This window comes from Chiloscyllium plagiosum, chromosome 10, assembly GCF_004010195.1.
Source record: "Chiloscyllium plagiosum isolate BGI_BamShark_2017 chromosome 10, ASM401019v2, whole genome shotgun sequence".
Lineage (NCBI taxonomy): Eukaryota > Metazoa > Chordata > Chondrichthyes > Orectolobiformes > Hemiscylliidae > Chiloscyllium > Chiloscyllium plagiosum.
Window position 1 is genome coordinate 79,384,936 of NC_057719.1, and position 25,125 is coordinate 79,410,060.

General features: G+C 44.1%; 2 protein-coding genes across 16 annotated transcripts in view; one reads left to right on the forward strand and one right to left on the reverse strand.

Moving 5' to 3' along the window:
• Positions 1-25,125, forward strand: part of LOC122553810 (pleckstrin homology domain-containing family G member 3) — a 195,418-nt gene that overhangs the window by 140,431 nt on the left and 29,862 nt on the right. For 14 of the 15 annotated variants that reach the window (XM_043698173.1, XM_043698160.1, XM_043698161.1 and 11 more), the window contains 7 exons: positions 6,147-6,247; positions 8,826-8,895; positions 11,042-11,088; positions 11,330-11,480; positions 18,798-18,929; positions 20,162-20,344; positions 20,898-20,990. In XM_043698173.1, coding sequence (XP_043554108.1) covers positions 6,147-6,247; positions 8,826-8,895; positions 11,042-11,088; positions 11,330-11,480; positions 18,798-18,929; positions 20,162-20,344; positions 20,898-20,990 — 777 coding nt within the window. Of the gene's footprint in view, positions 1-6,146; positions 6,248-7,588; positions 7,608-8,825; positions 8,896-11,041; positions 11,089-11,329; positions 11,481-18,797; positions 18,930-20,161; positions 20,345-20,897; positions 20,991-25,125 lie in introns of all 15 variants that reach the window. The other variant, XM_043698175.1, reaches the window with a different exon arrangement.
• Positions 16,078-25,125, reverse strand: part of srp14 (signal recognition particle 14) — a 62,078-nt gene continuing 53,030 nt past the window's right edge. The window contains exon 5 of the mRNA XM_043698178.1: positions 16,078-16,127. Coding sequence (XP_043554113.1) covers positions 16,104-16,127 — 24 coding nt within the window. The 3' untranslated portion in view covers positions 16,078-16,103. The remainder of the gene's footprint in view (positions 16,128-25,125) is intronic.

The following is a 25,125-nucleotide window of genomic DNA, read 5'->3' on the forward strand; positions in this document are numbered from 1 at the left end:
GCTTGAGCTGAGATTATCAGAAGCATGGTTAGTAAGTTTTATGGATAACAGGAAAATTGCTGATGATAGTCGGCAGGGAAGAAGGTTATCTAAGATTTCAAAGGGATCTTGATCCAGTGGGCTGAGCAGTGGAAGATGTGGTTTAATTTGGATCAATGTGAGGTATTGCGTTTTGGTAAAAACAAACAGTGACTTGGAGATAGTGAGGACTGCTGATGCTGGAAAGTCAGAGTTGATAAGGTGTGGAGCTGGAAAAGTATAACAAGTCAAGCAGCATCTGAGGAGCTGAGAAGTCTGTTTCAGATCAGAATCTTTCATCAGGATTGGAGAAACTCAGCAGGTCTGGCACATCTGTGGGACAGTCAGAGAGTCATCCAGCACAGAAACTCAGACTCTTTGATCCAACTCACCCATGCCGCCCAGGTTTCCCAAACTAAACCAGTCCCACTGACCTGTGTTTGGCTCATATCCCTCTAAACCTTTCCTATTCATGTCCCTGTCCAAATGTCTTTTAAATGTTGTAACTCTAATCCTGATGAAAGGTTCCGACCTGAAACGTTGACTCTCTTGTTCCTCTGCTATTTGACCTGCTCTGCTTTTTCCAGCTCCACACTTTATCGAACCAGTACTTACACAGTTAGAGATTAGATTAGATTCCCTCCAGTGTGGAAACAGCCCATTAGGCCCAACAAGTCCACATCGACCCTCCGAAGAGTAACTTACCATTCCCCTACTTTTTTTTTTACCCCTGACAAAGGCACCTAACACTATGGGCAATTTAGCACGGCCAATTCACCAGACCTGCACATCATTGGATTGTGGGAGGAAACCGGAGCGCCCAGAGAAAACCCACGCAGGCACTGGGAGAATGTGCAAACTCCACGCAGTCATCCGAGGTTGGAATCAACTGGTACTGTTAGGCAGTAGTGCTAACCACTGAGCCAAAGTGTCACCCTTTCATGGTAGGCCTCTGGTACTGTTGGCGAACAGAGAGACCGAGGAGTTCAGGTGAATAGTTCTTGAAAATTTGTGTCACAGGTAGGCAGGGTGGTTAAGATGTTTAGCACACTTGCCTCCATTGCTCAGACCACTGAGTACAGGAGTTGGAATGACATGTTGAGATTGTTCAGGATGTTGCTGAGGCTACTTTTGGAGTACTGTGTACAGTTCGGATTGCACTGCTATAGGAAGGATCCATTACATTGGAGAGGGTTCATGAAGAGTTTACCAGGATGTTGCTGGGAATGGAGGGTTTCAGTTATAAGGAGAGGCTTGGACTATTTTCACTGGAGCGTAGGAGGTTGAAGGGTGACCTTTTATTGTCATAGAGATGTACAGCATGGAAACAGACCCTTCGATCCAACCGGTCAGAGGTTTATAAAATCATGAGGAGCAAAGGTCTTTTCCCGAGGGTAGGGGAATTCAAAACTAGGGGGCATATTTTTAAGGTGAGAGGAGAAAGATTTATTAGGAACCTTGGAGCAACTTACCCACACAGGGTGGTTCTTATCTAGAATGAACTGCCAGAGGAAGTTTAAAAGATATATTTGGACAGGTACACTACTAGAAGGATATGAGCCAAACACAGGCAAGTGGGACTAATTTAGTTTGGGAAACTCTGTCGGCATGAATGAGCTGGACTGGAACTTTGCTGGATGGCTCTATGACTCTCCACAGATGCTGTCAGACCTGCTGAGTTTCTCCAGCATTGTGTTCGTCGTAAATTCCCTTACCTTTGGTCCTTATTTAAAGAATCTTTTAAAGAGATTACAAGTTTTAAAAATAAAAGAATGAGAAGGCACAGCTCCAAAGCAAATGAAGGAAAAGCCACATGAGTGAAAGCTTTTTCTCCCAATGAGTCATTATGGTATGTTATCTACTGCTGGAAACATAGAGGCAGGTTCAGTTAAGTCATTCATGAGAGCATGGATGATTATATCAAAAGAAATGCTGTGCCGGGATATGTGGAAAAGGTACAGGATTGGCACGAGGCCATAGAATGGGTGCAGATACAATGGGCTGAATGGCCTTCTATAATGTAACAATGCAGTGACATTGTAACCAATTAACTCCACACAATGTAGGTGTGCTCCTCTGTTCAACACAGCACAGTTAAACTCATCTGTTACTCTCCCTGTTACTAGAACCCTTGCATCTGCCTGATCGGTTTCACCATCCCGGGGCAGCCAAAGTAGGTGTTCCAATGGTGTCTGAGAATGGAGCGAGTAAATGTGTTGCTGTTTGTGAGACCATGTAGTGAAAAGAATGGTGATTGCTGTCTGTTGTGTAAGAGACTAGTGTTATGTGGAAATGTTAATGGAGTAGACACACCATGGCAAGCATGAGGTGTGGCCTATGACATTGCAAGTCCTCTGAAAACCCAAACTCATGATTCTAGACCAAAGGAGATGGAGCAATGTGGAAACAGCTCAATGAAGCCCGATAAGGGTCTCTTCTCCACATTTCAGCTGTCAGTACTTGGCCTCGGAGTCTGATGTTCACATGCTCAGCTGCCCCAGTGCACAGACTTGACGGTGTAATCCAGGGGAACTCTCTGATATAGGACTGAGGGAGTGCTGCACTGTCAGACAAAACAATAAACTGTGGGAGGCACAGGAGGACAGGAGCAGAATTCTCTTTGAAGACCTGGTTGCTATATATTAGAAATTGATCATCATCTCATTGATGTAGGAGCAGATGAAGAGCCATCTAGACTTGAAACATTAGCTTGCTCTCTCTTCATGGGTGCTGAGTGACCTGCGTGATGCCCAAAATTTGTTGTTTCCATTATCTCATTGATGGTTGTGGGCTCTTGCTGTGTGCAAATAACATCTGCGATTTTTAGCCTAGGCTGGTGACAGGTACTTTAGGATGTCCTGCAGTCGTGAAAGGAGGGACATGAGAATCATTTCTTTGTGTGTGTGTGTGTGTGTGTGTACGCGTATGTACAAGGCAGGCGTGGTTGGAAACAGCCCCAGGCAGCCCTGCTCTATCAGTTGAGAGTGTTGACCTGTCTGTCTTATGTGTGTCGCCTTCAGAGGGTGGGATGTGAGCACCATCCCATATCTCACTCCGTTTACTTGGCACCTGGGCTGTGTGTGTGTTTTTTCCGTTCAAGAGCCTGGGTCATTCGGAGCTAATGACAAGAGCTGACACGGTTTCCTTTGCACTTAAAGAAGTCAACACTGACTAAACATTGTGCATGGGCCAAGCCAGTCCTGTCCAATCAACTCCTTGCACTTTATCAGCCTGAAAACCTGGAATCAAGGGCAGTTATGTTGAATTCACCAGCTCTCCATACCTCTTGGTGACAACGCTAAACCACTTGGCAGCACCACTATCTATGGTGTCATGTGCATGAGCTCTAAGGTGCTGGTACTGAGGTCCCTGGCTGTTTTTGAAGTCTGAATGCTTTAGAGGGGCTAAAGGCAGGCTGCTCTTGTGATGGAATATCTTCCTGGAAAGTTGTTGAGCACTTTGCATCAATGGGGAAACCACTTGCTGCCCCTCAGCCAGTGTCTGTGGATCCACTGCTTAATACGTTAGACCCTGAAGAGGCACTTGAGCGCCAGTACTGTTCACTCACATTTCTCAATCATGACACTCCTAGGCTGAGTCTTCAATCAAGTACAGTGTGACAGCAATTGCAATAAAGAATCAGGATTAACATTGATGTCAGCTTTGACTCAACAGCATCACTCCCGTCTCTTGGGTGCTGTCTTATAGATGAGATGTTAAACAATTTTAATCTCTATGACCCTCTCGGATGGATGTGGAAGCTTCCACAGTCGCAATTGAAAGATGAGCAGGGCAACTCTTCTCAATGTCCTGGTCAATACTCAAACCTGATATTTGTAACACTCTCTATTTATTCCATTGCTGTTTGTGAGAGCTTGCTGTGTACAAATTGGCAGCCCATATTTCCTCTGTAACAGCGTTGTCTGTGCTTTAAATATGCTTCATTGGTTTTAGAACGTTTGGGAGGCGCTGAAGTTTTGAAAGGTGCTACGTGAATGTGATTTGTTATTATAAATTCAAATCTCGGAGCATCTTGTGGTAACGTTGCAATCTTTGGGGCCTGAAGTTCTAGGTTCAAGTCCCACCTGCCACAGATGTGTGTTTAAAAAGGTTGTTTAAAAGTACTTGAATGCAAACCTGTTTTCTTTCTTTCTTGGCAAAGTGGCATACAAGGTGGGATACACCCTCCGATTGAACACCTTCTGGGCTTTTCATTGGCTGCAAGAATGAGAGTGAGTAAACAAGGTGCTTCCAATGAAAGTCTGTTATATCGTGGAGGTATAACAACAAGCACTTGCACTTAGAGGTATCATCTTTCAGTGCAAGGAGAGAAAAGTGGCCCACAGTGCACTTGAAAGGTCAGTGCTGAAGTGGACGACCAGATGGCTGATGGCGTAACTTTTAAGGAGTGCTTTGAAGGGGAAGACTGGGCTAAAGAGAAAACTGTTGAGCTGAGGGCCTGGCAGCTAAAGGGTATGGCTGTCAGTTTGGAAGCTAGAATCTGAGTAATGTGTGAGAGGCCAGAATTGGACAGACACAGGAATCCCAGAAATTTGCTCAGGTTGCCAATCCTCCAGGTCTGGCGAATTGGAGATCATCCTCCAGGACACTGCTGTGTGCAAACCTGGAGAAAAATCTAAGGAACGTCAGGGTTTTTTTTTACATTTCTTTTTGTCATTTCCTCTTCACCAGATGTAAAAACGTGGAGAATTGCAAAACGGTCTTGCTGTGAGTTAGGTTACAGGAAGCAAATCAAATGGCTAACCAGGAAATCATTTGAATAAAAGCATCTGGAGTAATGTCACCTTTCAAATATCGTTAAGTGCAGTCAATATTTTTTAAATGCCCGGTACCACCTTTTATTTTTTGGGTAGTTGTGCACAGCTGGTAGTTCACATAGAGTAAGACCATGTAGTACTTCCCAGTCTGCTGTGTGGTCACAAATATATGCAATGTTGCAGGAACGTAAGTGTATTGCATCAGCAACGAAGGCCAAAGGGTTTCAGCTGCCGTTGAGTTGTTATTATTGTCACATGTACCTGGGTACAGTGAAAAGCATGGGTTTGCGTGCAGCACAGGCAGATCATAACAAGGCGCACAACACCAGGTTATAGAACAACAGGTTTATCTGAAATCACGAGCTTTCAGAGCACTGCTCCTTTGTCAGGTGAACTGCATTAGGGCAATAGACCGGGTGAAGAATACAATGTTACTGCTTCAGAGTAGGCGCACACAGAGCAAAATCTGCATCAAATGTAAAATTTGAGAGGTCCATCCAGGAGTCTAACAACGGTGGGGGAGAAGCTGTCCTTGAAGCTGTTGGTACATGTGTTTAAGATTTCAGTCTGACAGAAGAGGTTGGAAGAGATTATAACCAGGCTGGGAGGGGTCTTTGGTGATGATGGCTGCCCTCCTGAGGCAGCAGGAAGTAGAGATGGAGTCAGTGGATGGAAGGTTGGCTTGCGTGATAGACTGGACAGTGTTCACAACCGTCTGTATTTCTCGCAGTCCTGGGCAGAGCAGTTGCCATACCAAGCCGTGACGTATCTGGATAGGATGCTTTCTATGGTGCATCTAAACAAACTATTGAAGAGTCTTTATGGACATGTTGAATTTCCTTAGCCTCCTGAGGAAGTTGAGATGATGTTGTGCTTTCTTGCACAAGAGAGTGGCAAGAGAATGGTGATCTTATGGAGGTGTAAGGTGACAGTCTTGGAGAGGATGTAAGATTGGAAACTCAGCTCAAGGTAAAGTAAGACTCTGCGGTTGCAAGTGTACAGGCTAGGGAAGTACACCTTTACTCATAAGTTTAGTCACCGAGCATGTTCGAAGGACCTGCATCATATTGAGGTCAGATCACATGAACATGGAGCATGGTTCAGTAGGGCTCCAAGTGAGATGTCCTCTCTTACCATCCTTTGTATATAGTGATGTTCAATACAGATGTTGCTGTTCACTCACACGCAACAGCAAGCAGTCAGACTGAGCCCCTGAAAGTGGTCAGGCAGGGATTAGGATGTAGTTGGTGATGCAGGAATGGAATTTGTGAATGAAGACAGAAGCTACCAAAATTGACCTTCGTCCACAGGTGGCATATCTAACCTGTGTCTCCTCTTCTCCCTCACCAGGACTATCTTGGTTATATCATTGATGCTCTGGACCTGCCTATCCGTCCTGAACATGTCTGTGCCCTGTTTGGAAACATTGAGGACATCTACGAGTTTAACAGGTACAGGGAGGGAATCTGGCTTCACTTTGCATTTGTCATTTTATTTTCGTTCTCATCACCAGTTGCTTTTGCTTTTTTAAAAAAAAAGTGTCCTCATTTTACTTTCACCTTGCTTTTCCCTTAATAAATTCCTCTCTATAACTCTTTACGAGCTGTTTGTCTCATTTAGGATTTCACTGACCTAATTAAAGTTAGCAGTTTCAGTGGTGCCTTTGGAAAGGGAATTGTAAAAGGGACACATTTGCAGGACTCTGGGCAAAGATCAGTGGAGTGAGACCCTATTGGATAGGTCTTTGAAAAAGCTAGTACAGGCATGATGGGCCAAATGGCTTCCTGTAATGTTAAATGCCATTGATCCCTGTGCTTTCTCAGATATATAAGCAATGCACGCAGCCTGCAGAGTATATACCCTTGTTCTAGTGTTTGTGGGGTCTTTACCTGTATGAGTGAGCACAGTAGGTGTTGTTTTTAGATTAGTTGAGAAGCAGAATGTCACAAATGTGGAGTACCATGTGAAGTTTCTCCCGCTCTTGCTTCCGATCATTGTAAACACGAGAATGTTGATGTATTGCTTTTCTGATGGGTTTTTGTTGTAACAGGGTCACCACGGTGAACTCTTGGGTGGCTAATTCAACTACCAACTGACTTGGAGAAGCAAACCACAGATGGGAGATGTTTGTTTCTGTGATTCAGGCTTGCCAAGGCTTTTGTATTTGTACCTGCGTGACTCAGCTACTGCCTAATTCCAACCTAATTTGCATTTGCAGACAAGCCGTTTACATATATCGCCACAGTTTGATCAGAATGAGCAGCAGAGGCCTCATCTGGTTTCTGTCGCTGTGAAATAAGTTTTATCCAGCAATGACTGCCGGTCAGCTGTTTATATAGAATCACCTGTTGGTGGATCACTGTTAGATCCGGAGTCACTGGGTGGATCACTGTTAGATCCCGAGCCCCTAGGTAGATCGACACTAGATTCCAAGCCCCTGGGTAGATCGGTGCGAGACCCCGGGCCCCTGGGTAGATCACTGTTGGATTTTGACATACTTGGTTAGTCTGATGCTGGCTGAATCACTGTTTAGATTCTTAGACACTGGCCCTATGGCACCAGCCCCTCGTTATTCCACTCACCCTTCCCTTCCCTCCCTCCCCTCCCAACACCCTGCCCCCAATGGTGGATGAAGCATCTTGATGTGAACCTTGCTGTGGTAACTGGCGCACATTTTAGTATCAATATTTCCACTGTGTTCTGGGCAATTTCAAATTAACTGTGATACATTGTTGGCTCTGTTGTTTGTCTCGCAATCTCATTGCTGTATATTAATTTTTGCCTTCGTACAGGATTACTCCCCTTCTGGAGGTGAGTTGTGTACATGATCCTGGAACTTTCCTCATCTAATGTTTTCCCTCTCTCCTTTCAGCACTGTGCATCTGCATGTGTGTCCATCTGTGTCTGGCTGCACATGACCATCTTGAATCTTTCTCTTTCTCTTTCTGTCTCTCTCATTCTGTGCATGTCGAGTGGAGCTCTCTGCAGTCTCAGCATCTGCACCATCCTCATTCCTTTGGCCTTTGTCACTGTGTGTGCTGTAACTGGTGAAAGAAGAAGAGCTGATGTCAGTGATGCCTCTGGCCTTCCATGTTCACTTTTGTGGGAATGTGAGGAACAGATTGGAGTTGTCCATCGGAGCAACCACTGGAGGCTTTGGAACCAGTGGCTGATGGACCTTTACACCCACAAAGTCTCAAATTGTAAATTCTCACCGTCTCATTTAGTTCTGTCCTTGGCCTTGCCTCTCCATGTCCTGATGGTCTCTGCTGTTCCAGCAAGCCTCTGCATTTTTCTCAATCTGCCTCCCTGTGAAACTGCCGTTCTCTTTTCACCAAGATTGGAAACTATCATTTCATATGGACGTAGCCTAGGTGTTTGGAATGATTTTGTGAAAATATTTTGAAGGGCTCATTGCCAGATGTTTGTCTTCCTCTTCCATCTCTCCCTTCTCCAAAAGGGATAGTCAAAGTGCGATGTTGCATAGTGGAATGGACAGTCACTGCGCAGTGTTGGACATTTTGACTGTTGGGGGGTGATGTAAATTGGTGATAGCAACTTCACTTGAAATAAAGTTGGAATATTGTGAACTTGGCTCCCCTGTTTTATTTATGTATCAAAACCAAGTCAAGCATCCCTGTTGTCAGCTGAAAGGGATGCAAATAGTTTGGCTTGCAAGCTGTAAATATTTTTGTGTAGATAACATCACGTTTCCCATTTCCTTTGCAGGCAAATGTATGCAAACCCATTGTTTGAATTATCCAGGACGTGGTCATTTATTTTGATGTTTGGTGGCCTAATGTTTGTTTGTTTTTTCTCTCCCTCTTCCCTCCTTCTGTTTCTCATCCTCTTCAATATCTACTTCCTCTTGTCTGTCTGTTTATCTAAATGCATTCTGTTCTCTGCTCACTCTCTCCATCGCCTGCTCCCTCTAATCTGTCTCCCTACCCATTCTCCCACTTTTTCTCTGTCCTCCTACCTCTCTCCCTCTCTGTCCTGTCCTCTTTTCTCCACACACACTCTTCACAGTGACCTGCTGCAAGACCTTGATAGCTGTCACCATGACCCTGTGGCCATTGCCAGATGCTTTGTGGACAAGGTGAGGCACACTTTTTAACTCATTGTCAGAATCCTGACCGTTGTCTACTGCAGGCTGTGGTGAGGGCCCAAGACTCATGAGGGAGATGATCTCCCTCAAGTGGTGCTCTGTTTGGTTTAGAAGCCTCTGTGCTGTTTTATTTGACGTTATTGTTACACTCTAAGTATGGACAGCCAGGAGGTGTGTGCAGTGGGGCCAATGGGCTTCAACACCTGTATTCTGGGCTGGTTTGAAGATAGTTCTCTGAGGAGCATGCACAGCCTGATCAAGACTGTCCTTCTCTGACCTGGACCATACTTGTCTTGGTGGAGAAAGTCTTGAGATGCAGTAGGTATCATCCTTATAGCTTGACAAGAACCTCAGGGTTCAGGTTTCCTCTCCACTCCTTCCAATTTTCCATGTTCACTGCCCTGAATGGGAACAGGGACTACAATTTTAAAAAGTGGACACTGTAAAAGAATCCGAGCTGTATAAATGGGAAACTTGTTGACACATAAACCTATCCTTATCAAGGATGAACAGGTTTGTGCCATGAAACTACAAATTGCATTTATATATTATCATGGATATAATAAAATATTGCACATCATTCCACAAATAGAAAAATAAGATGGTGAGGGGGTGGAGACCGTGTCAAGACCGCTAAAGCAGTGACCTCACTGTCTGAAAGAACACTTCCTGACCAGGTACATCAAGGGTTTAAATACAGAGTAAAGTGACTTGCACACTGTTCCATCCAAAGGCGAGTAAGTACTGGAATCACCATCAGAAATGTTAACTAGTACATAGCTAGGTAGATGTGTTTCTGGCACATATTTTGCTCAACTTGATGAGCAAAATGAATTGAGAATGGATCTGGGTTTGATTCAATGTGAGAGTTGCAGACAAGTTTGATTACACAGGCTAAGCTAAACAACAGGGTAACACAATCAGATAAACACAATGACACAGTCAGATCCCATGGTAACACAATGAACATAGGTAGTCACCTACTTTCCTGACCTTGATATATGACGTACAAACCTGTAACCAAATCCCAAGTGGGTAAAAACATCATTTATCACATTATGGACCAAGCTTTGACATAGTTTTCTCTTTAAACAGTCTGCTGGTACTTGGAAAGATCTTACAGGACTACAACAGTGGGAACAATCAATCATATCTCAGTCATTGGGTTGTAACCAAGTTACTTAGTGGCAAAAAGAAGCAGAACCATCAATATTTAGGACAGGGTTTTTCAAATTCCTTTTTGACTGTGACCCCATTTTGGAAATTTTCATGAACCCTCTGTGAGAGCAGGAAGCGGAGTGGAGGGGAGTAAAGGGTGAGCTGAAAGGAGATGGGTTTGAGTTGCACAGCAGCTATTGCTGCCTCTGTGCTGGCAACTCTAAAATTGAAGCTTATGACCCAACTTGGGATCCCAACCCCTCACTTTGGGAAGTCCTGATTCAAGAACATAGAGTGATGAACGAAAAACCTCTCAAAGTCCATTCAGTTCATTTTCGGCCATTGTGATGGTCAAGGGGTTGCCATCTATGGCAATAATTCTGTTATTTGGTCCACAGCAGTGAGGCAAACTCCAGTGATAAACAGCATTAGGAACCATATTCGCCTCTCACCTGCTACATTTATCATGTCAGGTTTTCCCTCATTATTGGCCCAAAGGTTTCATTCTGCTTTTCATGTCTTGTGAGGGATTGCCTGGCTTCTGGGGTATGGAAACATTTGGTCATGACCCTCCGGACATCATGAAGTGGGCAGGCTTGATGGAGAATTCAACCTTTTTCTGTCCAGTGACTTTTAGTTTGTATGTTCCATACCTCATATTCATCATGCACCGAATCCCACTTGTTGTAAGAATTCTGCCTTACGGTACTCCGTTGTAATGGACAAGAGCCAAGGCTCCAGAACCACACTTGGATGTTAGATAAGAGCTGAATTGGAGTCTGCTATGAGTGTTCCTTACACATGAGCACATTGCCTGGTGCAAACCTGTTTGAGCCAGTATCATTGTATAAATCATTATGCTCCTATTTTGACCATAAGCTAACAGGAGTTAGGTAAGTAGGGATGACAGGAGGGGTCACTGGTTTGGATTTCCTACAGTTCACCGGCCATACAATTCATAGATTGTTCTCTGTTGCAGAGTCAGGATTTTGATATCTACACCCAATACTGCACCAACTACCCCAAGTAAGTAATTTTCTGTCCAAATGATCACCTTGTTTATCTATTTCAGTAATTTGCACACTGGGGCTGTGTAACAATACTGGCACTAGTTTGATAGTCAAATGACCTCCTCAATTCTTTGCACTATTAAATTCCATCTTCCTGCATCACCAGCCCTTATATCTTTTAGCTGCTATCCTCAACAGTGTTTGTGCCAATTTCTTGTTTCTCTATTAAAGCATCTCTTCCTCTTTCCTCTCCGCAGCTCTGTGGCAGCGCTGACCGAGTGCATGAGGAACAAGATCCTGGCCAAGTTCTTCAGGGAGCGTCAGTCCACTCTAAAGCGCAATCTCCCACTGGGCTCTTACCTGCTGAAGCCAGTTCAGCGGATCCTCAAGTACCATCTGCTGCTGCAGGTATGACCGTAGTGGCTGGGCGAACGCAGGAGCAAGGGCTCAAACTCCAAATTACGGTGGACAGCAGTCCAGAAACTCTGTACACCTACATAAGGGCAATGCTAGACAATGGTTCTGCTTTGTGTATCTATTTCAGATTGATATTGGGATAAGACCATATTGTTCAATTTACTGTATATACTTGAGTAATAGTCAAAATTTAAGGTTAAATTTATGGAATTGATTATTACATGGATACTACTTTTGAGGGGCTTAAATTCATGCCAATCAAAATTCATACCTATCATTAGCAGAAACCCAATTGATCTCTAAACGAATAAGTTTAAAAAATGAAAACTCCAGAGTGTAACACAACAGCCAACAGACTGGAAGACCAGGAGTGGAACTGAACAACCAGCAGACTGGACAGCTGGAGTGGGACATGACGGCTGGCACACTGACTCATAAATGTTGATCTATTATCTGTGAAGATGTAGGGTTGAATTTTACACGAGATGCATGGAAAATTCCGGGGTATTTGGCCAAAAATAAGGGGTCGACGTTTTACATGAGATCGACTATTACTCGAGTATAAACGGTGTTTCCTTTTCTCAAGCTGTGTGTCTCACTGCCTCTGAATTAGAGATTATGATTTCAGGCCCACTCAGAATTTGAGCACGTAATTGAGACTGATACGCCAAGTATAATACCGAGGGAGGGCTGCACCAACCGAGATGCTGATGTCAAAATGATCTGGGTGCAAAGCAACTCCATTGAACTATTTTTGAATAGGGGCAGAGAGGTTTTCCCAGTGCCTTTCTCCCTCCTCAAACAAGACTGAAACCGCTGATCACACATTGGCTGTGGAAATACTGACTACATTTCACCAAAGGTGTTCATTGGCTGTAATGTGCTTAAGGAATTCCTGACCTTGCGTAAGGCACTAGAGAAATGCAGGGTCTTTCTCTCCCCTGAAAGCATGGGGTTCATTACTTCTGAATGTTACCAAGATCTTGTCTTGATCCTCAGGAAGTGCTCAAGGAGGAAGGTCCCACGCAGGATCCCACTCTTAAACCGATTTTCCCAATCATTCCCCATGCTATACCCCGTCTTTTGTTGGGTGATACCTGTGCTAACTCCTCCATCCTGTCCAATACAGGCTCAACTAGGAGATAGTGAGGATTGCAGATGCTGGAGATCAGAGTTGAGAACGTAGTGCTGGAAAAGCACAACAGGTCAGGCAGCATCCAAGGAGCAGGAGAATCGACATTTCAGGCATAATCCCTTCATCAGGAAGCTCTTCGTTCCTGATGAAGAGCTTACGCAGGAAACATCGATTCTCCTGCTTCTCGGATGTTGCCTGACCTGCTGTGCTTTTCCAGCACCATGCTCTTCACTCTCTATATGTCAACAGTGCTTGGATCAATCCAGCTCAGACACCCTGCCAGCCCCTAGCACCAGAAACTCTGCCTTTCCTGAAGGCAGTTCAGATTCTCCGTGTGAAAGTCACACGTTGGCTTTCAATAAGACTGGGGTTGGAACAGTCAAGTGATTTTTGACTTGATGGGCCGAAGGGCCTTTATCAGTGCTGTCGACCTCTATGACCAGAAAGTTGCTGGATTCTCATAAAAACCCAAGTGGGTCACTGGGAAGGAAGCTTTCTGTGCTACTGGGTCTGGCCTGTTGAGTTCTTAGAAATGACAACCTAAGAAGACTTTTTTTCAGTGTGGGCACCAATGGCAAGGCTAGCACTTGTAATCCATTATTGCCCTGGAAAAGATGGTAGTGAGCTGCCTTCTCGATCTGTGATAGTCTTTAGTGTGTAGGTGCACCCACATATGGTTGGAGAGGGAATTCTACAATTCTAAACTGTGAAAGAAAGGTGATATATTTCCAAGTCAGATTTGTGCATAATTTGGAAGTGGCAGTGTTCCCATGTATCTGTTGGCTTGAACTTCCTGCTGGCAGAGGTCATGGCTTTGGAAGGTGCCATTGGAGAAGCCTAGGCAAATTACTGCAATGCATCTTTGAGATTGTACACAATGGCACCACTGTGTTTCAGTGGAGGGAGTGAATGTTAAGTATTGGATGTGGTGCCAAACATACAGGCCGATTTGGACTGGATGGTGCCAAGTTTCTTGATTATTGTTGGAGCTGCACCCATCCTGGCAAATGGAGAGTATTCTATCACACTCCTGACTTGTGCCTTCTAAATAGTGAAAAGGTATTGGGGTGCAGAATTTGTAGTCTCTGACCTGTTTTTGTCACTGCAATATTTATTTAATTATTCCAATTCAGTTTCTGATGAATGGGAAACCCCAGATTCAGCTAAGTTAATGCCATTGAATGTCAATGATTAGATTCTCGTTTGTTGGAGATGGTCATTGTCTGGAACGTCTGTGGCATGAATGACACTTGCCACTGATCAGCCCAAACCTGAATATTGTCCAGATCCTGTTGCATTTGAAACATGAACAACTTCACTATCTGAGGAGTTGTGAATGGTGCTCAACACTGTACAATCGTCAGTGAACATCCCACTTCTGACTTTATGATGGTGGGGAATAATAGCTGAAGCAGCTCTGGATGGTTGGGCCTAAGACACTGCTCTGAGGAGGTCCTGAATTGAAATGATTGGCCTGCAGGAACCACAACCATCTCTCTTTGTGCAGGGGCCACAGAGAGAAATTATAGGCCCGAGTGCTTCCATTTCTGAGCCCCATATTCCCAGCCTCAACAACACCACAATAATACATGTTATTTTCTCCCTTTCAAGATACATCAATCAATTCACCTCGCAATCACTGAATGATCCTAGCAAAACAAAAATACTCATTGTTGGCATTTGGGTGTAAGCATTGTCTGATTTATATGCAGCATGGAATATTAGTGGCCCCACCATGACTATGAAAGAAAGCAAGCTCAAATTCCATTTTAGAAGCATTGTGCAATATTCTTAATTCAATATATAAATCCCCTATTATTGATTGATAACACTGTACAGACAATGACTGCCTTATTAAAATGTTGATATGCTGTTCTGACACTGAATTCACACTTGGGGACAGAGATTCGATAATGGCAACCTACTTTCCAGAAAACCCTCTCAGGATTTGTTTTACATATTTTGACTTCCTATTCTACAGCAGAAAAGGAAGACTAGCTTCAGGCTGCAGTTTGGCATTGTCTCATAGTTGGGGAGCCATCAAAGACGGGGGAGGGGGGTGGAAAAGAGAAAGAGAAGGAGGGACGGTCTGCTTCATTTGCTGCTACCTCATCCTGGCACAGTGGCTCAGTGTTTAGCACTGCTGCCTCACAGCGCCAGAGACCCAGGTTCGACTCCAGCCTCTGGCGACTGTCTGTGTGGAGTTTGCACATTCTCCCTGTGTCTGCGTGGGTTTCCTTCAGGTGCTCCAATTTCCCCTCTCAGTCCAAAGGTTAGGTGCTAAATTGCCCACCGTGTCCAGGGATGTGTAGATTAGGTGCAATAGTCAGGGGTAAAGGTAGTGTAATGGAGAATGGGCTTGGGTGGGATACTCTTTGGTGGGTTGGTGTGGACTTGTTAGGCCGAGGGCCTGTTTCCACGTTGGAGGGATTCTATGATTCTATCCCTTCAGGAACACCGCACTCACCTTGCTCAGGCTGACTCCATATCACTCCGAGCGAAGTTACAGGTCCCTGGGAGTGGCCGTGCTGTGGAGACAATTGACAGCCCGCTCTAGCCCTGGTATGAGGTTGAGTGATCCCTCCCTTGGCATGGGCAGTCTCTGGTGTTGGTACCGGCGGTGACTCCCTCCTTTCCCTTTGTTTCCTTGGCGTCCCGGGACATGTTTGGTGCAGCTAAGAAGTCCCTGCCTGGTGGGAGCGACCTTGTCCACTAAGCTTTACAGATGTGGGAAAACGTGTCAGTCACCGCAAATACAGTCTGTTCCTCTGTGATGCAATAGTTGCAGTCTTGAAAATCCCGCAATAGGAATAATGAGACCTCTGAGGGAAAATAGGGTTAGGGGGTGGACCACCAAAAATATCAGCAAAAATTGTAACAAAAGTAGTAGTTAGCTTAAAACAAACAATAGCACAGTCTAAGTAAATCTTAAAATGAGATATTTTAATGAAATAACACAATACATTTAACGTTTTCTTTTCCCTGAAAACCTGGAAGGTAATTTGAAAGGGTTTCTGAGCTTGCTGAGTTACAGTGCTGCGCAGTACAGAGCTATATTTTTGCAACTTTGTCCTTCCATATTCATGGAAAACAGCGAGATTTGCAAAAAAAAAAGGACCGAAAATTACTGAGTACAGCACTGTTCAGGACTGCGTGAGCCAACTGACCATGTGATCTGGACGCAAGTCCAGACCTCAGTGTACCAGGATACCTAGTGCCGGGAGTGGAATCACGTAATAGCCAACAGGAGTTTGCGTTTTTAAAAAATCGTTCCCCAATTCACTAATCGCGTTTCAGCTAAATTGCGTTGACGAAACGCGCAATTTAGGAGCACAATCTGTTCTGAAGATTCAAAGTCCACGCATCCTTCCCTGTTGAAGTAGACAACGGCTGCATTTTCGCCCATCTCCCCCTGTAGTTGCAATGGCGAATGATGCTTTGAAGCGTACCCATCAGTGGATTATGATGAGCGCATGAGCTCAAGTTCTTGAGCACAGTGTTTTCTAAGAAGGAAAATATGAAAGTCAGCTTCTCCAATTGCCCAATTTGTTTTTCCTAATATTATTGGCTGGAAACTTGGCTGCTTTATTTCATAAATGTGCCAAGTTGTTCCAAAGACTTCAGATTGATTCGTTTTTTTTCTAAATGGGTGAATCTTCAGACCTTTAAAATCGGTTCCAATTAAATGAAAGCCTTACGTTTATTTTTCCAAGTTTTTTTTTGTTGCTTAAATCCTGTTCCAAACATAGGGAAAATGATCACTTTGTAAATGATAAAAAGACGGCACGCTTTCACAGAAAGAGATGGAAAACGTGCTGTGTACGTTCCAAAGTCAAAATTAAAAATAAGGCAAAATAAAATGCAATAACGCAATGTTTCAGATAGTCTGGTAGATGCCCATGTTGTAGCTGTACTGGAATAGCTTGGCTAGGGGTGTGACTAGTTCTGGAGCCCACAGTATCAGTGTTACAGCTGGAATGTTGTCGCAGTTCTATAGTCTTTACTGGATCCAGGGTCTTCAGTCGTTTCTTGATATGACACGGAGTGAATTGAGTTGGCTGAAGACTAGTATCTCTGATGCAAAGTGATATTCTCCATCCAGAACAGTTTCTGTGCCTTGGTACCCTCTGTCCTTCCTCCAAGTGATGCTTGACACTGAGGAGAACTGGTTCACCAGCTGGTGGATGGTGGTCAGCAGGTCCCTTGCCCATATTTGACCTGATGCCATGTGAGTTGAGGCATTTGAAACAATGTTGAGGACTCCGGGGGCACAGTCTATCTACTGTACACCACTGTGCCATCAGCTTTAATGGGTCTGCCTTGTCAGGACATAGCCAGGGACATATACTGACAGTATGAGACAGGAAACCTGATTTATCGAGTATGCCCTGGTCAGGCTGTTACTTGATTAGTCTTTGGGTCTGTGCTCCCAATTTTGGCACAAGTCTGTAGATGACAGTGAGGAGGACCTTGCAGGGCTGACTGGGCCAAGGTTGAGGCCATGTTGTCCATCCAGTTTTATTCTTTCTCAGCTTCTCTGTTGTTGATGCAATTGAATGGCTTGGAGTCAGGTGCAGATCAGACTGCTTACGGACAGCAGATTTCCTTCCCTGATAGACATTTTTGACCCCAGTCCCACCCCATCATGGATATCCCTTACATCGCTCTGTATTGGGCAGAGCAAGCCACTGATTAGCAACAAGACCTGCAATCATTCAAGAAGCGCATTCACCATCACCTTCGCATCTCGGGTTGGTCAGCAAATGGTGGCTTTGCCAGTGATTCCAATGTTCCCAAGAATGGGTGTGTGTGAGTGGTTCAGCGCTACAAGCCACTAGGCTGCTTCCAAGCTGCTCCAATTTTGGAGCCGCTTCCCAGAGACCGCTGATTACAGTAGCTGCATTTCTAGATCAGGGACATGTAGATGGATGAGGGAAAGTGACATTGTCTTTGGAGGTGGTGCAGCACACATTTACCACAGTGATGCTGAGGCTAAAATAGATTAAATCATGAAGACAGTTCAGAGTAACCCTTGGCAGTGTCAGTTGTAGTGCAGTTGATCATCTCTCAGTCAGAATGTTATCAGTTCGATTCCTGTGTCCAGGGTAGAATTTTATAGTGCAAGTAGGATGTGGTCTCTCCTTCCCTATTGCCACTAGAAGAGAAGCCCGTGGCTGGAGAAAGTGGCCATGGTGCACTATGGGTGGACTATATAGATTCAGAGTGGGGCTGCCATGAGTGGATGATGTGAGACTGCATCAAGCAGAAGACCCCATGGATCCCCCATGTGAGAGAAGTTTGTGCATTGGGTGGGCTTATGGTAGGGATGATTGGCATGTGGGTATTGGGGAGCAGATGGGTAAGAAACTAAGTGTGGGCTATGATCTTTTGGGAGGATGCCCCACCACATGAGGGTATCCCACTATTACTTCCAGGCAGGCCCCCGGCTCTCAGCATTTGAACACACCCCCGGTCTTCAGTGGCCAATTCATGAAACCAAGAGACCATGGAATGAACAAAAATGATATTGGTTTGAACTCTATCCTATTTTTAAAAAATATATAAATTATATACTACATAATGCTGTTAGTTGTGGCAACTTGTACACATCTTATTGTATTTTCACAAATACAAGTAACAAATTTCTATCTACCTACCCTTTTGAGTACTTGAAAGAAGGTTCCCCAATTCCTCCATTACTCCCAATGCCAAACATACTATAGTGTAAGCTGTGTATTGTTGAGGTCAGTTGTCTTGTTAGCAAACTCAATTTAACGTGAGTTATTTTTAAAAATATGGATGATGTGGAGGTGCCAGTGTTGGATTGGGGTGGATAAAGTCAGAAGTCACGCGACACCAGGTTATAGTCCAATGGGTTTATTTGAAATCACATTTGTGTGACTTCTGCCTTTTAAATATGGAAGGCGGACAGCCAGTCTTAGTGACCCGTTCCCATCTACCCTGACCTTGGGGGGTGGGGGGTGGGCTGGGAAGGTGTTAAAGCTGGGCACCAATCTATTTTACATTGTCCGCTTCCACCCTGCCATAAATGCTCCCTGGATCAGACTTTCCTCTCTGGACCAACATCAACAGACTGGCATTATCTGTTTGAACGGCGGAGAGGGTTTCTCCGTTCCAATCCTAGCTACACTTCTATCTTTTGTTCCTTGCAGGAAATAGCAAAGCACTTTGATGCCAGCCAGGAGGGTTATGAGGTGATTGAAGAAGCTATAGACACCATGACAGGCGTGGCCTGGTATATCAATGACATGAAGAGGAAACACGAGCACTCTATCCGACTGCAGGTATTTAACATCTCCATCAGGGTTGACCTATACTGAGTCTTTCACTCATACACAAAGTGGGTCAGTTTTGTCTCTCACTGTCCCACCAATCCAATCCCTATCCTCCTATATTATTGATTGCAGGACAGATTTTTAAGCGGAGTCCACAACTCCAAACTCTCCTTGAGAGAAAACCAGCTACTGAGATGGTAATGGAGGCAGTTGAAGGGGTTGGCCAACATGCTGGATGGCCTTTGTCCATTCACTGGAGAATTGGGCCACTTATAGTCATGACAAGCAGGTACTCAAACCTCACTCACCCTTTACTCCTTCTCATGAACCCCATATCCCTCTGACTCCAATGTCCTCCATATCTCCACGCATTCTCATGTGTCCCAGTATCCACCATGTACAAAGCCAGGGAGCCATTGGCAAGCTTGGTAGGTCTTTAAATGCTTGTGAAATTAACATAACAAGCTTTGCAATTTACTGTGGAAAGCTTCTCAGCTTACTCATTCAGCTCACAGGTATTCACATTATCGATGACAAAAAGTCTTTATCCACTTCACCGTTCTCAATTTTGTGTAGGTATGCTCACAGGCATTTAGAGCATTTCTCAAAGAAATGACGGTATTAGGTAATAAAAATGTCAATCACACAAAGTGCGGTGCGCAAGCTGTGAGTGCATTTGCCATTCTTTGACATTAACTAGTTGTTCCTAATGAGGCTATCTGGAAACGAAATTCACTTAAGTCTTGAAAAAAGATATTATGCGACATCTGTTTTGTCAGATCACTTCATTGTTTGAAAGTAAAACTGCATCTCTACTGCCGTTAAGCCAGCTGCCTCAGTAAACCTGCTGTCTGTGTTACTAATTATTCCTGATAGTAATCTAGTTACCTCACACGGTCACTCAGTAATCCTTATTCCTCTGTGTTACTGACTGCATCTCTCCTGATGTTAATCCAGCTCCTTCACGCTGTCACTCAGTAACCCCTCTCTCCCAGCATCCTGTGTTACTGATTGTATCTCTCCTGATGTCAATCCAGCTGCCCCACACTGCCACACAGTAGATACGCATCCCTCCACCACCACCAGCACCCTGTGTTACTGACTGTACCCCCTTCTGATGTTTGGTGGAAGTGGGATGTGGAATAGGGATAAATAGTTTGGGTGGCCATGTTGCTCTTGAACATATTCCGCTTGTGTGACAGCTGTTTAAAGAGTGGGGAACTTCATGTTTGTCTTCCCAGGAGGTACAGAGCTTGCTGATCAATTGGAATGGACCAGATCTGACAACGTACGGAGAGCTGGTCTTGGAAGGAACATTCCGGATACACCGAGCCAAAAACGAACGCACTTTATTCCTGTTTGACAAAGTTCTACTGCTGGCCAAGAAAAGAGGAGAGCACTTCATTTACAAGACCCATATTATGGTACCTGACATGTTTACAGATAAGTTGAAGGAATTAAAGATACCTTGAAATAACTGATACCTAAGAGTTAGTTATAGACTAGGACATAATCAAGGGGTTCAAATGGTTTTAATATGGAATAATGGATGCCTGGGAGTGAGGTACAGACTGGAATCGAATTGCCTTGTTGAGATGTGAGGAACCTATGCAGAGCATTATTCAGTGCTGTGCGGTGCAGTTTTTTTACTAATGCAGGAGAAACCATGACCCACATGAAGACAGGAATTTTGAGGCTAAGTGCTGCTAATGTCAGCAATGGATACCAGTGGCGACCAATTTACTCAGGGGTCCTGATCTGAATGAGCCAGCATTTGAACAGACACTACGGTTTTGTACATCTAGCTTATGTTGAGGTGGAAATTGAGTTGTGAGGAACGGTCACTCAACCCAAAATGTTAACTCTGACTTCTTTCCACAGATGCTACCAGACCTGATGAGCTTTTCCAGCAATTTCTATTTTTGGTTCTGGAAATTGAATTATAATAGATTTTTTTTCTCTCTCTTTTTCTAACAGTGTTCCGCACTGATGTTAATTGAAAGCACCAGAGACTCTCTCTGCTTCGGACTGTCTCATTACAAGAACCCAAAACAGCAGCACACTGTCCAGGTATGAAACATACAATGCTTTGAGAGTGATAGCAACTCTCAGACCGTCCCTTCCACTTGTCTTAGAGCGTACTGGTGTGATTGTGAGCAAAATTTCTGATGTTGACATTTGCCCGCTACATGTGCACATATGTGCACGCATACACAGACATGTAATGAATTTCATCTTTACTCTGTGTGATTGTGTAGCTTCACTGGATGCCAAGTTAAGTCTTTTTTTTTTAACCCCTCTTTCCCATAATGCTTCTACACCACTGATGTTTAAAAGAAAAATTTAGCAAGTTTTGTGGAGAGCAGGAATTTTTCCCAGAGCTTTGGGTATATTTTGTATCCTGTTTCAATAAAACACAATTAATATTTGCTTTGGACTGGCCTTTCTTTTTCCTCCTTCCAGAGAGATTATAGAGTTGCCTAGTGTGATGCTAAACCAGGCATTAAAATAGACCCAGACTGCGTCTGCAGGGTATATGGTCGGGCCAGACACAGTTGAGACTTTGTACTTCCTTGTGTGTTGATGGTTAAGGTGATCTAATCAATGTAGGGCTTAAAAGGGTAGAAGAACAATCTCACACAGTCCAGGAATCTAGAAGAAGGGGATATAACCTTAAGGCCATTCAGGGGTCATGACAGAAATCATTTCTTCATATAAAAGACACTATTGAAACCATACCACCCCCAAAAAATATCGTTTTGCACTCTGCATGTCAGTTTGGAGCTTTCAAGAGTGGGATTGATTGTTTTGTTTGATGGCTGTTTGAGGCACCTTTTACTGCACCAGTTGGCTGTTGTATATCTGACACCACTGCAATGTTGATACTTTGAAATGTTCTGTATTCAAGAAAGTTCTTTGTTCAGTGTTCAACAGCCCCATCTCTGTTAGATGGACAAATGCCACAGAGCGGTGTTTCAGCTGATCCTTGCAATCTCTATAATGGAATCCCACACAGGCATTGATCTGTCATGGGTTTAGTTACCAGATCAACACCTTCAGTCAAAGGACGAAGACTATGAGGGATACGGATCGCTTTTGAGCGCAGCATCAGCATTCATTTCTCGGGATGCTGTCATCTTCCAGCAAGAGTTGAAGCATCGTTTACATTTCCCATCACCTTCGAGAGACTGTAAGACAGATGGATCCTAATTATGCCAGTGTTTAAAGGGTTAAATTGACTGAGATAAACATTTTTTTTGGTGGGTGAAGGTACCAAAGGATATGTGCTGAGACAGGAAAAAGGAGATGAGGTACTAAACAAACAAGTGGAGGCAGTGACCCAGTGGTATTATCATTGGACTGTTAATCCAGAGACCCAGGTATGTTCGAATCCCGCCAGGACAGATGGCTTGAATTTGAATTCAGTGCAAGTCTGGAACTAAGGATCTAATGATGAGCACCATTCCTGGTTAAGCCAGTATTTTTTTGCTCTTTCCAAAATATCTTTTTAAAGGTGACGATGAGCTGCTGCCTTGAACAACTACAGTCAGTGGGGTGTAGGTGCATTATCTATACTACAGGATTTTGACCCAATCTCATTGAAGGAACAGCGGTACATTTCCAGTTCGGAATGGTCAGTGGCTTGGAGGGGAACCTGCAGGCAGTGCTGCCTCCATCAGTCCTAAGGCTTTCCTATTTTACCTGAAATTTGGTGCCCAGACTCTTCACTGTACTCCAGCTGAGGCTTAATCAGTAATTTTTAAAAAATGGTTCTGCTGTTATCTTTGTAGTTGGGTCCTTGTTTTAAAAGCTCAAGTAACTCTTAGTTTATTAGCCACCTTATCACACTTCCCAACCACCTTTTTGGGATATTAATGCTAAAGTCGTTTTGCTCATCTCCACGTTTCAAACTTGCAGTTTACCATTCCTCCAAAAGAACATCACTTGTTTTATTTATTATTCATTTGTGAGACTTGGCGTTGCTGGCTGGCTAGCATTTATTGCCCATTCCTAGTTACCCTGAGAAGGTGGTAGTGAGCTGTCTTCTTGAACCACTGCAGTCCACCTGCTGTGGGTTGACCTACATGCCCTTAGGGAGGGAAATCCAGGATTTTGACCCAGCGACAGTGAAGGAATGGCAATATATTTCCAAGTCATGACAGTGAGTGGCTTGGAGGGGAACTTGCAGGGGGTGGTGTTCCCATGTGTCTGCTGCCCTTGTCCTTCTAGATGGAAGTGGCTGTGGGTTTGGAAAGTGCTAACTGAGGATCTTTTGTTGAATTTCTGCAGCGCATCTTGTAGATAATACACATAGCTGCTACTGAGTATTGGTGGTGGAGGGAGTGGATACTTGTGGATATAGTGCCACTCAAACAGGCTGCTTTGTCCTGCATTGTGTCAAGCTTCTTGAGTGTTATTGGAGCTGCACTCATCCAGGCAAGTGGGGAGTATTCCATCACACTCCTGACTTGTGCCTTGTAGATGGTGGACAGGCTATGGGGAAAAAACAATGACTGCAGATGCTGGAAACCAGATTCTGGATTAGTGGTGCTGGAAGAGCACAGCAGTTCAGGCAGCATCCAAGGAGCAGCGAAATCGACGTTTCGGGCAAAAGCCATTCATCAGGAGTCAGGAGGTGAATTACTTGCTGCAGCATTCCTAACCTGTAACATTCTTTTGTAGCCAGTCCAGTTGAGTTTCTCGTCAATAATAAACCCCCCCAGGAAGTTGATAGTGGAGGATTCAGTGATGGTAACACCATTGAATGTCACACATCTCTGCATGGAACTCTGCTGTACTACTACACATTTTACCATCCTGTCTTTGCCAGCAACCCTCATTACTATCTGTTACATTAATAGAATTTGTAACATTTGCAAACTTTGTCACTTTGTATGAAAACTTTTCATGAGTGTCCCTTCAGCACTTTTCAGACGCTAGACCACCAAAAAATAACCAAAGAATTATAGATGCTGGAAACTTGAAACAAAATCAGAAACCTCTGGGAAAACCTCAGCTCTCAGAAGGGTCACTGGACTTGAAACTCAACTCATCCTTCTCTCCACAGATGCCAGCTTTTCTTAGTAATACCTGATTTTGCAAAGCAGACCCTGCCTGATTGTCATAATTGTGCGCAATGAGCGGTGGCTGGAAAATAGGCCACAGCCGATTTAGGGGATTAGATTAGATTATTTACAGTGTGGAAACAGGCCGTTCGGCCCAACAAGTCCACACCGACCTTCCGAAGATGTTGAAGTCAAAATCTAATGGGCTCACGACCTACTCCAGAAAAGCACCAGATCTAAGCCAGTACACTGAAGTCATATTGAACAAATATTTCGTTGTTAAGGTGCCAACTTTTGGATGAAGTTTTAAATTGAGGGCCCAGTTGTCCCCTTGAGTGAATTACTTTTGTTGATTTTTATTAGTTGCACTGTTTTTTTAAAAGAAAAAGGCACTTACTACATTTTAATTTTTTTTGTGTTGTAAGTGTGAGGCATTGCATTTTGGAAGCTCTTATAAAGGTTATACACAAATGGTAGGTCCCTGGGGAGTACTGAGGAACAAAGGTGGTGAGGGTCCAGAGGAGATTCACCAGGATCTTGTCTGGGATAAAAAGTCTCAGGAGACACAAGGTAGGCTGGTTTATTTTCCCCCTGGAGCAGAGGAGGCTGAGGGGGTGATCTGATTAAAGTATACAAAATTACGAGAGAGTGGATTGTGAGAACCTTTTCCTCATGGCGGGTGTGCCTCAGACCAGAGGGTTGAACTTATGTTATGGAGGAAGTGGAATGGAAGAGAATCTGAGGAAATGTTTATGCACCCAGAGAGTGTGTGAAATAACTGCACCGAGATGGGTATCCTGTCACCAAATCACCCTTTATTTACTGAACTGTGGAGACTTTAAATCTCCTGCTTATATATTTTTTTGTCTATATCCTTTTTTTTTTGCTACATTTTAATTGATACTGATGTCAGTCATCAATTATCAATAACCGCTGAGAGGAAACAGAGTGAGTCATAGAGTCATAGAGTCATAGAGATGTATAGCATGGAAACAGACCCTTCGGTCCATCCCGACCAGATATCCCAACCCAATCTAGTCCCATCTGCCAGCACCCGGCCCATATCCCTCCAAACCCTTTCTATTCGTATACCCATCCAAATGCCTCTTAAATGTTGCAATTGTACCAGCCTCCACCAC